This window comes from Etheostoma cragini, chromosome 3 (genome assembly GCF_013103735.1).
Source record: "Etheostoma cragini isolate CJK2018 chromosome 3, CSU_Ecrag_1.0, whole genome shotgun sequence".
NCBI lineage: Eukaryota > Metazoa > Chordata > Actinopteri > Perciformes > Percidae > Etheostoma > Etheostoma cragini.
Window position 1 is genome coordinate 29,763,190 of NC_048409.1, and position 12,534 is coordinate 29,775,723.

The 12,534-nt window shown below is 43.7% G+C and overlaps 1 protein-coding gene and 1 long non-coding RNA gene across 2 annotated transcripts in view; one reads left to right on the forward strand and one right to left on the reverse strand.

The window, feature by feature from the left end:
• Positions 1 to 4,483, forward strand: part of LOC117939494 — a 16,211-nt gene extending 11,728 nt beyond the window's left edge. Inside the window, exon 3 of the long non-coding RNA XR_004655596.1 lies at positions 4,472 to 4,483. This is a non-coding gene — a long non-coding RNA (uncharacterized LOC117939494). The remainder of the gene's footprint in view (positions 1 to 4,471) is intronic.
• The window catches only part of LOC117939231 (NACHT, LRR and PYD domains-containing protein 12-like), a 139,572-nt gene that overhangs the window by 9,814 nt on the left and 117,224 nt on the right, over positions 1 to 12,534 (reverse strand). Inside the window, exons 11-14 of the mRNA XM_034864356.1 lie at positions 6,921 to 7,094; positions 6,433 to 6,606; positions 2,050 to 2,096; positions 797 to 1,341 (exon numbers count right to left, since the gene is read on the reverse strand). Coding sequence (XP_034720247.1) covers positions 806 to 1,341; positions 2,050 to 2,096; positions 6,433 to 6,606; positions 6,921 to 7,094 — 931 coding nt within the window. The 3' untranslated portion in view covers positions 797 to 805. The remainder of the gene's footprint in view (positions 1 to 796; positions 1,342 to 2,049; positions 2,097 to 6,432; positions 6,607 to 6,920; positions 7,095 to 12,534) is intronic.

Genomic DNA, 12,534 nt, shown 5'->3' on the forward strand with positions numbered 1-12,534 from the left:
GGACAACGTTGGATCATTCAGAGATCCTCGCTGAACTTCTGGAGTGAGTTTGCTGCACTGAAAGTAAAGGGGCCCAATCATTTAGCACGCACCACTTTTCAGTTTTCTATTTACTAAAAAAGTTTTAAATATCCAATAGATTTCGTTCCACTTCACAATTGTGTCCCACTTGTTGGTGATTCTTCAAAAAAATAATTTTTTTATATCTTTATGTTTGAAGCCTGAAATGTGTCAAAAGGTTGAAAAGTTCAAGGGGGCTGAATACTTTCGCAAGGCACTGTATGTTGCTCTATACACGCTAAAAGTAGTGATTATTTACATGGAGTCTGGTGGAGATATGCTGCTCTATACACGCTAAAAGTAGTGATTATTTACATGGAGTCTGGTGGAGATATGCTGCTCTATACACATAGGACAGACAACTGATGAATAAAATTGATATGATCAAATGAACAAATTATGAAATGTATAGATTTTATTAAAAGCATTTAGAAACATTAAACTATATGATGATTATTTATAGAAACATTTGTTTTCCACATTTTAAATATATTACAATCTAATTTAAAATATAAAGGACATAATAGTGACCAATAACAGTTGATTATTTTTAGATGTGACATATCATGAAGTGTTTTAGTCAAACAGTTCAAATGTTGATAACCAGAGATGAAATCAGATGAATGTTGTTGTGTTTGAGTCTCAGATCTGCTTCACAGTGCAGAGTGTGTGTGATGGTGAACACACTGAACTTTGATTTCAGCAGCTGGTCTTCAGTCAGTGTTTCTGTCCACAGGAGAGACTCTCAGTCCTGCAGAGGACACAGAGACACTGAGGAATCAGACCAGAACCCAAACCCAGGATAGAGAGGCTGAGTGAATGTGGTGTTGAAGGTGTGGAGGTGGATCAGTGAGTCAGAGGAGACTTTGTAGAAGGACAGAGAGCCAGCAGGAACGTCCACATACACTGCTACTCTGTTAGAGACAGAGCAGGAAGTGAGGACTGTTCTTATGTAATTGTGACAGACAGAGTAACCATCTCCATTAGAGCAGATCAGACTCCAGGAATGATCATTACCTCCAAAAACACAGTCTAGACTGTCTCCTTTCCTCCTGATTCCTCTGTAACTAACTGATATATTAACCCTTCCTCTCCTCTCGACCTCCCAGTAACAGCGACCAGTCAGACCATCTCTACACAGCAACTGATGCCAGATGTCAAATCTGTCTGGATGATCAGGATATGACTGATCCTCCGCCACATGTGTCACCTTCCTGTTGTTGTCAGACAGTTTGAGTTCTCTGTGTACTGTGTTTGTGTCCAGTTCCAGTTCACAGACATCTGATGGAGAGAACAAGACACAATACAGCTGCAGGTTATCATCTGATCATTTATTAACAACTTTACTGACAATAACTGAAAGAAAACCCTTCAAACGTTGATTTGATATCCAGCTGTGAGTGATGTTTAACAATCCAGTTCTACCAACATGAAGAGTTCCTGAACATGAGAGTCAACATGTCAACAATGTCCAGCTTCTTGTCCTCGTGTTGACCCGATGAGGACACCTGATGATCCAAATCTAGAAACATAAACTGAATAAAGTCTCACTAATCAGTAAAAAAAAAAAGTAATGTCCTCAACTCTGCTTTAAACTCTGCTTCAAACTCTGCTTTAAACTCTGATTTAAACTCTGCTTTAAACTCTGCTGGTCTTCTTCAGGCCTGACCCAGCAGGGTGGAAACCTTTCATTAAATATGGGAGTTTAAAGCAGTGTTGCACACATTACATGTTTTTCACTTTTGAAATACCGATATAGCTCATAGTGAGTTAAGTAGTTCCACAGTGGAGGCACCGCGTTATTGTTTGTTGATTATTTCTTTATAGTTACCTATGCCTATAATAACAACATTCACTGGTAAAGGGAGATTTAGCCAATTCACCATAATAAGTAACCTCATCTCATATTATACTTCCAGCGCCAGGAAGGGGTTAAACTAGTGTAACACACAGCTGAGTTCTCTTAGAGCAAACTTAAAACACACTCACACTTCCTCAGACCAGGTCTCAGTCTCTGTGGTCCACCATGGTCCACCCTGCAGGAAGACACAAAGACACAATCAACATCATACTCCAGGGCTGTGGGTAATTGCAAGGTTTAAAGATGAACTAAACTGAAAAACTACATTTTGATAACTTGTGGGTTATGATAATTACAAATGAATTACACGAAAAATTTTAATAAAAAAAAAACAATATAGCTTTTTTTTAAGCAAAACAAGATTGCGTTTGTTAGTATTAGAACGCTGACAACATCGATGAAGTCACTGGCATGGTAGGACCTGTGAAGGTATCTAGGCAACGGCTACAGCATATTATATACACACGAAAATGTGTAATTTTAATAGCACGGATTACGCATTTGAGCCTGTGAGGGACAGGCCTGTAGTGTCTGACTACCACCACATGGAGGACAATCAGGATCAGGCTCCACCTTCAGTACAGGACCGTTTGGGGGGGGAGTGACAGTGACCGGTGTGTGTGTGTATGTGTGTGTGTGTGTGTGTGTGTGTGTGTGTGTGTGTGTGTGTGTGTTTGTGGGAACAGCTTACTGTCATGCACTCTCATTTATTGTATCCAAGCACATTATGCATTTTAGGAAATAGACTGCTTATATATTGTGTCCATTTTGAGAAAATAGAAAAACATGGTTACGGTCCTGTTCGTTTATGAAAATAGAGGCAGATAAATGGAAAATGTAATTGGACGCGTTAATCCAATGGGATCGCTCGTTAGCTGCACATAGGAGAGTTACCCCAGTTTGAGCTTAGATGCACGGAGGAGTCACGAGTTTTGCCGTTTACTTTAGGCCGGTGCAGAGTTGGCAGATTTTTACTATGGAACTAGACTTAGACTTCTCTTTATTGATCCTTTTGGGATGACTCCCGCAAGGAAATTGAAAGTTCCAGCAGCAGTTTTTGCAATAAAAAAATAAAAAAAATAGATAAAAAAGACAGTGTAAAGACAACAAAATAACATTAATAATAATAACAAAAAAGAACATTCATCAAGTAAACAAAGAAAAGACCATAAGTTATTATTAAAGTGTCAGTGTTGAGTCCAGTGTTAAAAATTATTAAGTGACCAGGTGTGAATTTAAGTCCAGGTGTGCATGTATGTATGTCTGTATGTTTGTATAATTTTCAGTAATGTCCAGCAGTTTGTCCAAAGTCCTCCTCTCTGCCACCATCACCAGTGAGTGGAGCTTCATACCGACCACAGAGCCGGCCCGCCTGATTAGTTTATCCAGCCTGTGGGTGTCCTTCTTTGATATGCTGCCCCCCCAGCCCACCACAGTGTAGAAGAGGACACTGGTGACCACAGACTGGTAAAACATCCTCAGCAGTTTGCTGCAGATGTTAAAGGAGCGCAGCCTCCTCAGGAAGTACAGCCGGCTCTGTGTCTTCCTGTACAGGTGGCTGCTGTGTGTTGTCCAGTCCAGTTTGCTGTCCAGCCACAGCCCGAGGTATTTGTATGATTCAACTGCCTCCACCTCAACTCCCTCTAGCAGGACCGGTCGCGGTCTTGTCTGGACCTCCCAAAGTCAACGACCAGCTCCTTCGTCTTCGAGGTGTTGAGCTGTAGGCAGTTAGTACGACACCAGAGAGGAAAGTCCCCCACCAGACTACGATACTCCTCCTCCCTGTCACCCCTGATACACCCAACGATGGCTGTGTCATCTGCGTACTTCTGTATGTGACACAGCTCTGAGTTGTAACAGAAGTCTGAGGTGTACAGTGTGAAGAGAAGAGGGGCCAGCACTGTGCCCTGGGGGGCTCCAGTGCTGCTGACAACAGTGTCAGACATGATGTCCTTCAGCCTGACGTACTGTGGCCTGTCGGTGAGGTAGTCTCTGATCCAGTCTACCAGATAGGGGTCCAGTCCCATCCTGATCAATTTGCCCTGGAGTATAGGGGGCCGGATGGTATTGAAGGCACTAGAGAAGTCCAAGAAAAGGACCCTCACTGTGCCGTTCCCCTTATCCAGATGGGAGTGGACCCGGTGTAGCAGGTAGAGGATGGGGTCCTCCACACCAACATCCGGCTGGTAGCCAAACTGCAGGAGGTCCTGGGCGTGCTGTACCTGGGGTCTGAGGAGGCTGAGGAAGAGCCGCTCCAACGTCTTCATCAGGTGTGAAGTGAGTGCCACCGGTCGGAAGTCATTCAGCTCGCTGGGCCTGTTCTTCTTGGGAACTGGAAGGATGCAGGATGTCTTCCAAAGGGTGGGCACTCTCCCGAGCTGCAGGCTAAGGTTGAAGATCCGTTGGAGCGGCTCCCTCAGTTCTGCAGAGCAGGTCTTCAGCAGTCTTGGACACACTTTATCCGGGCCTGCTGCTTTCCTGGGCCAGAGCCTTCTCAGCTGCTCTCTGACCTGGTCTGTGGTGATGTGGGGCAGGGATTGTATTGAGGAGGAAGAGGAGGGGGGTTTTGCGGTGTTGGGGGGGAGGTGTGTAGACTGTAGACCTTTCTCCTGTAGCTGTCCTTAGCTTCCCTCACACAGTGTTTCACCTCCCGCTGTGCTGCCTTCATGGCCTCCCTGACTCTGCTCCTGAAGGCAGCCTTCTTCCTGTTGAGGACAGCCTTAACCTCCTGTGTTACCCATGGCTTTATTAGGGTAACAACGGACAGTCTTGATTGGGGGAGGCCACGTCTGCACAAAAGTTCAGGTAGTCCGTAAGACAGTGTGTCATCCTCTCTATGTCCTCACCATGCGGGTCGATCAGCACATCCCAGACTGTGGTGTTGTAACAGTCTCTCAGGGCACTTTCCATCTCAGGGGACCACCTCCTGCTGGTGCGAGTTGTCACCGGCTGTTGACTAGCAGCTGTTTCTGCATCAACAATATACCCTGAGATGGTGAACATCAGCTAGCTTCAGGGGGGTAGAGAGGGACGGTGGATTCAGTAGATCCTTTAGTGGCTAGTAAACGCATTATTATCGATCTGTGATATCGTCGGAGTCCTGGTTTATTTCTACAGTCTATGGTCGGAGTGCTAGCTTGTGGAGTTTGTCATAAGAGTGCTTCCAACGTATTTAGTTGCTAACCCTTTCCCTCAGTTGGATCATTGGTATCTAGCTTGGTGTTAAGTCTCAATTTCAAGTAATGCCGAGTGTGTCAGTCTCTGTTTTGTTGAACGCTATAAAGCCGACACACTGGGCTTTATTTTTGTAAGTCAATATGTTCGTGTTTTGTGTATGTGACAGCAACATTACATTCAGCCCTTTGCCTAGTAGACTTGACGGTAAGCTGACAACAGGTAACCATAGCTACCTCTCTGTCCTCTGATAGGATGCTGATAACAGGTAACCATACCGCTACCTCTCTGTCCTTTGATAGTAAGCTGACAACAGGTAACCATAACTACCTCTCTGTCCTCTGCCTGCCGTGAGCGTTTCAGCTCCCTGTCTGCGGCAGGTAGCATCGTGGTCTATTGGTCTGCCCGGCACTGGAGACTGTAGGCCTCAGGTTTCAGTCTGGTGGACTTAACCTCACCAGTGACGCTGTTTTATCAAAAGCACAGCTTTCCAAATAGTCTGTCGCAAAAAAATGCTACAGACTCAAACTCCAGGGGCTGTCGGAGGGCTAGCCCGTTTTAAGGAAGCTAGCTGCTAGCCATGAGTTGAGGACTGTTACCGAATTCCAGCTACCTGTACCTCTACAAAAGTTGACTAGGAAAAATGAGTACTCAACTGGAATGTATGTAGCATAAAAGTGGGTGATTAAAGTTGATTAAATCTGATTGATTAAATCTGATTTTTACTTCAGTATTTTAAGATGGGATGTGCACACAATTATTATTATTTCTTTTAAATTTGATAAGCTAAAATGGTCTGAGGCATTGGTTAACTCTGGTATGTTCCTGTGAGAGAAAGAAAAGAGTTTGATTTGATTTTAAAGGTAGCTTACCTTTGTAAAATGTAACTGTTTTTGTTAATGCCAATTGAATCTCTACGGTGGCCCTGAAGTGCAAATCACAACAGCAAATAGGAAAACACTTCAACAAATCATTAAACACAACGGCATTAACTTCTACCTGAAAGGTAGGGCCCATCTAGCAGAGGACGGACCCTCCTGATTGGACAGACGAACTGTCTGTCTTTTAAACAGGAAGGAGAGGTGAAAAACACAGAAAAGCAACTATTTTGAAAACATGAGTATAATGATGTTATGTTTTGCTATTTGCTGTTGTGATTTGCACTTCAGGGCCACCGTACTATCCAGACCTCTGACTTTGAATAATTATTAAGATTTGTGTTTTAAGATTGAGAACCCCTGTAATACACCTTTACTTAGATCCTCCATTGAACATTAACCAAAGTTTCTCAGTTAGAGACAAAAAACTAATAAAATGAAGTCTTGGTCCGTCCATACCTGAGAGTGTCCAGTCTGCAGTTTGGATCCTCCAGTAAAGCAGAAAGCTGCTTCACTCCTGAGTCTCCTGGATGATTGTAGCTCAGGTCCAGCACTCTCAGATGGGAGGGATTGGAGCTCAGAGCTGAGGCCAGAGAAGTACAGCCTTCCTCTGAGATCATACAGCCTGAGACACTACACACACACACACACACACACACACACACACACACACACACACACACACACACACACATTTAGTCATAGAATATTCAGGTACAACCTTGGCCACAGCCTGGGAGCAGTACATAACAATTACCTTGAGTGCTTGATATGGGCGAGGCTCTATTTTACTGTACATCTTACTGTGAGACATTATCAATATTTATGATAGCAGTGTAGAAGTAAATTACTGTGAAGCTGTAGGGACACAAATTAAAAAAAATATATAAATGTTACACAATGTTGTTTTAAATTTAAAGCTTCTCAGGTCCTAACTGAACAACAACCTGAGAGTCTCCAGTCTGCAGTGTGGACTCTTCAGTCCAGGAGACATCAGCTCCACTCCTGAATCCTGCAGGTCATTGTTACTCAGGTCCAGCTCTCTCAGACTAGAGGACTGGGAACTGAGAACTGAGGACAGAGCTTTACAGCTTCTCTCTGACAGGCTACAGCCACTCAGCCTGAAAAGGAATTAGCAATGCATAAGAATACAGCTTCAAGCAAACATAAACAAATTCTAATTATATAAAAACTGCATTTAATCTGAATAGTTGTGTGTGCACGTACAGAGCTTTGTTGGAGGCTTTGACCACTGGCAGCAGCCTCAGAAGAGCCTCCTCTGAAGCAGAGTATTTCTTCAGGTCAAACACGTCCAGATCTTCTTCTGATGACAGTAAGATGAAGACCAGAGCTGACCACTGAGCAGGAGACAGTTTATCTGTGGAGAGACTTCGGTATCTCAGGGACCGTTGGATCTCCTCCACTAGAGAACCATCATTCAGTTCATTCAGACAGTGGAACAGATTGATGCTTCTCTCTGCAGACAGACTCTCACTGATCTTCGTCTTGATGTGCTTGACTGTTTCCTTTTTGGTCTTTGAGCTACTTCCTGTCTGTGTCATCAGACCTCGTAGGAGAATCTGATTAGTCTTTAGTGAAAGACCCAGGAGGAAGCGGAGGAACAAGTCCAGGTGTCCATTTGGACTCTGTATAGCCTTGTCTACAGCAATCTGATGGAGACGGTTTAGTTTACTGGTTTCTCTGAAGACTTTAGGTAGCCGGGAGGTTGTTTGTTCTTCTGCCAGCAGGTTGACTCCAGAGTTGGTGAAGGTCAGATGGACATGAAGAGCAGCCAGGAACTCCTGAACACTCAGATGGACGAAGCAGAACACCTTGTCCTGGTACAGTCCACTCTCCTCTTTAAAGATCTCTGTGAACACTCCTGAGTACACGGATGCTGCTCTGATATCAATGCCACACTCTGTCAGGTCTGATTCATAGAAGATCAGGTTGCCTTTCTGCAGCTGCTCAAAAGCCAGTTTTCCCAGAGCCTTAATCATCTTCCTGGTCTCTGGACTCCAGTGTTGATCTATCTCAGATTTCTCATGATATTTAACGTTCAGTTTGGACTGAACCACCAGGAAGTGGATGTACATCTCAGTAAGGGTCTTGGGCAGCTGTCCTCCCTCTCTGGACTTCAACATCTTCTCCAGAACTGTAGCAGTGATCCAGCAGAAGACTGGGATGTGGCACATGATGTGGAGGCTTCGTGATGTCTTGATGTGTGAGATGATTTTGCTGGCCTGCTTCTTGTCTCTGTATCTCTTACTGAAATAATCCTCCTTCTGTGGGTCAGTGAATCCTCTGACCTCTGTCACCATGTCAACACACTCAGCAGGGATCTGATTGGCTGCTGCAGGTCGTGTGGTTATCCAGAGGCGAGCAGAGGGAAGCAGATTCCCCCCGAGGAGGTTTGTCAGCAGCACACCCACTGAGGTGGACTCTGTAACATCAGTCAGGACCTCAGTGTTGAGGAAGTCCAGAGGAAGTCGACACTCATCCAGACCGTCAAAGATGAAGACAACCTGGACCCCTTCAAACCTGCAGATTCCTGCTTCTTTGGTTTCACTAAAGAAGTAATCAACAAGTTCCACCAAGCTGAACTTTCTCTCTTTCAGCAGATTCAGCTCTCTGAAGGTGAATGGGAATATGAACTGGATGTCCTGGTTGGCTTTGCCTTCAGCCCAGTCCAGAGTGAACTTCTGTGTTAAGACTGTTTTCCCAATGCCAGCCACTCCCTTTGTCATCACGGTTCTGATTGGTTCATCTCTTCCAGGTGGGGCTTTAAAGATGTCTTCACATCTGATTATTGTTTCTGGTCTGTCTGGTTTCCTGGATGCTGTTTCAATCTGTCTGACCTCATGTTCTTCATTGACCCCTGCAGCCGCTCCCTCCATGATGTAGATCTCTGTGAACATCTGATACAGAACGGTTGGGTTTCCTGCTTTAGCAATCCCTTCAAACACACACTGGAACTTTATCTTCTGGTTAGTCTTGAGTTTACGCTGACAAACTCCAGAATGACTTCCTGAATGAACACACAACAAGAAAAATCAATAAGTCAAAGAACATATTTCAACATTCAAATAATAAGTATATATTTTAATATATTTCCTCTTACTGCTCTGCAGACGGTCAGCCAGCTCCTCCTGCTTCATTCTCCTCAGGAAGTGCAGTGTGATCTTCTGAAATGCTTCACTGCTCCTCCTCCTCTGCTCTTCATCCTCACCCTCCAAAACCTTCTCATCCTCCCTCTGACTCTCTAAGCATTCTGGGTAATCGGGACATAGAACCTTCTGAATCCTCTTCAGCTCGTTCTTTACAAAAGTGACGATGTTCTCCTCCAGCAGCTGGACCAGAATGATAAAGTCAACATTTAGTTTAAAGAACTCAACATGTGATTCATCTCTCAGTCTGAAGGCCTGCTGGTTTGAAAAGAGCATCATGGAGACTATTGGGATCTGAATGGTAGTTCATCATTTAATCTGTTGATAATAATGAAAATATTCTTTTAATATGTACACACCATAAATATGGAGTCCAGGTCTGTTTGCTGCTGCAGGTTGGACTGACCACCGAGGCCCTCGGAGCTCTGCTGGTGAACTCTGTAGAGAAAACATCAAGTTTAAGAACATTTAATGATCTGTGCACAGTCCTTCTTCTCTAACTGGGACATTTTAGGACCGATTGGTGGGATTGCTGTGGGCAATGTACACACAGAGATACACTGGTACTTTTAACCACGTATCCACCTAATTTAAATAGCTCATGTTACTGTATTGTGTGAACAGTTAACCTAATATGATATCATATGTGGCTTTTTCTGTTGCGGGGTGCAAATATTCTAGCAAAACAAGTTCCTTCCTGAGACTATTTAGCAGAGTCACTGTCTCTGCGTCCGGAGTTTAGCGTCACCCAAGACCATTGTGATTGGTTAAAAGAAAAGCCAACAACTCACCCTCCTATCCCAGCATACATATGTGGTGTAGCCAGACCTTACTCCACATCGCTGTGGTCTGGCAAATTGAGACTAAGTGCAAAGAGACAATATGGGTATAATGTGGACTCTAACTACCAGGGCTCCAACACCAGGAACATGTGGTCTGGACTAAGAACCATCAGAGACTACAACAGGAAACCTGCAGGGCTCAGGTAACCTGAAATCATGAGCATGCCATGATTCAAGAAGGCCACCAGAGATTTTCCCGGCCAGCCTATCCCAGGCCAAAGATTTCCTCAACGGCCGGTCCGTTCCAGGCCAAACCGGCTGTCATATTTCACTGTCAGATGTCAGTCACAGTCCTGGACGTATTAAAACAGGTGACAGTACAGCTCTCAGCATGAAATGTGTTGGCTGTCACATCCACAGCAGCGTCAATCTGGGCCAGTTTAATACCATCAATTTAGAGGGGGATGCGACCGGCCGATTGGCCCGCCCCTCTCAACTTGAACTGTTCTGCTTTTTGTTAAATCTGATTGGCTCAGCCTGACCCTCGACCGTGTTACCTCCATCTGAAGTTTAGAATGGTTGGTTACACAGAGAAAACGGAAAATATCAAAACAAAAAAAGTGGAGGTGGAGAGGAAAGAAATGGGTGGAGCTGAGAAGAAGAGATGAAAAGAAAAAAAAACATCGATTTCGGGGTTTATGAAAGAAATATGGATTTATTATATTATTATAACAATGACGTCCTAAACTCATTACTATATGTGCCAATAATTCTATCACAAATTTACAAGTATTTTATTTTGTATGTAAATACGGAGCACAGGAGGAGTAGACGACCATTGAAGACAGGATAGCATCACATACCCTAGCATCAGATAACGGCAGAACACACTGGAAATAACTATCTGTCTTTAAAACTGGGAACATATAATCAAATGTCAGAGTGGAAATACAGCCGTTAAGCTCTCGCACATCGTTCCACTTAATGTCCTCGTTATGGGTCTGAACTCTAATACTGTTGGTGACAACACCTGCATGAAGATGGGTTTGTCTTTAAACTGTATCTCTGGGTGGGGGGGTAGAGTCCATGCTGTGCTGTTGGCAAGGTGTTAACAATCACAAATTGTTTGGGCGTACGTACACTTTTAGTAAAGATCCTACACACAGTTGTATAAACGAGACCCCAGGACTGGATGACTTAGAGATGGGTTGTTTTGGTTCTTTTGTAGTGTTATTATTGCTACTGTTACACTTTCTTCTAAAAAAGGTTCTGATCTGGTTTATTGGCATTTCTTTAAACCAATGACAATTGTCTTGGGCGACCCTGATCTGTCTGGTGGTTCTGGTCTTGTTATCAATGGGCATCAGATCAAAACCACATTTTGTGGCATCGCCAAACCTAGACCATGAAGCTCTGAGAGAGTCAGATAATAAAGTTATATATTCTTACCTTTCATCAACAGTTTGTCCATCTTTAAACTTCATAGGACAATCCATAGACCAGTCACTCTTTATGGACACACAGCTGGGTCCAGGTCCTGGTTCAGGTCTTTTCTGCAGACTAATGAAAAGTAGTTGAAGTTGAAGTTAATACTTTTAACCAGATATATTAATGAATTTTCCCTGTTTTATTATTATAACAATAATGATATATAAGTGTTATTCTGAGAGTTCAGTGTCAGGATGAATATTATAAATGGATCTGTCTCAGAGTAGACCACGTTGTGAACATGTAACTTCTCTTAGTGCTGCACTCTGAACCAGAAGCTCACGTCACTTTGACTCAACATGAGTCTGATGACTTTAAGTTCACAAAATCAGAGCTGGCTGGTGGTCCTGGTCCTGGTATCACTGGGCATCAGATCAAAACCACATTATGTGGCATCACCAAACCCCGACTATGAAGCTCTGAGAGAGTCAGATAATAACAGAGTTCACTTTTAAATTCTTACCTTCCATCAACAGCTCGTCCATCTTTAAAGTCAATAGGACGATCCATAGACCAGTTACTCTTCATGGACACACAACTGGGTCCAGGTCCAGGTTTCTGCTGCTGCATCCTGATACAAACAAAGACCATGGATGAGTTACTATTGTGAGCTCATCTCAACTCATACTCATAAAGTAATCTGTTTGTGGCCGGTTAGCTCGGTTGGTAGTCTAGGTGCACATATGTAGATGGTACGGGTTAGAGTCCAAACTGTGACGGTCTTCCCCCTCTCGCTCCTTTCATGACCTGTCCTATCATTAAAAGCTGTATTGCCCATCAAAGAATCTTTAAAAATTAAAAGTAATCTGATCAACGATGCTGCCTCAGCTCAGTCGTTGGTGTCTTATTTGACTAATAAAGTAAGAAGTTGTAGGTGTACACTGTGATGTCACTGCTGACATGATATACTGTTGAGTCCTACATGAGACTACAAAGATCTGGATCCAGACCTGATTCTTCTTCTCAGGAGGGTCATTGAATTAACTTTTAAAATCTTACCTTCCACCAGCAGCACCTTGTTCAAATTTAAAGATAATAAGACGTTTCATAGACCGGTCACTCTTCATGGACACACAGCTGGGTCCAGGTCCAGGTTTCTGCTGCTGCATCCTGATACAAACAAA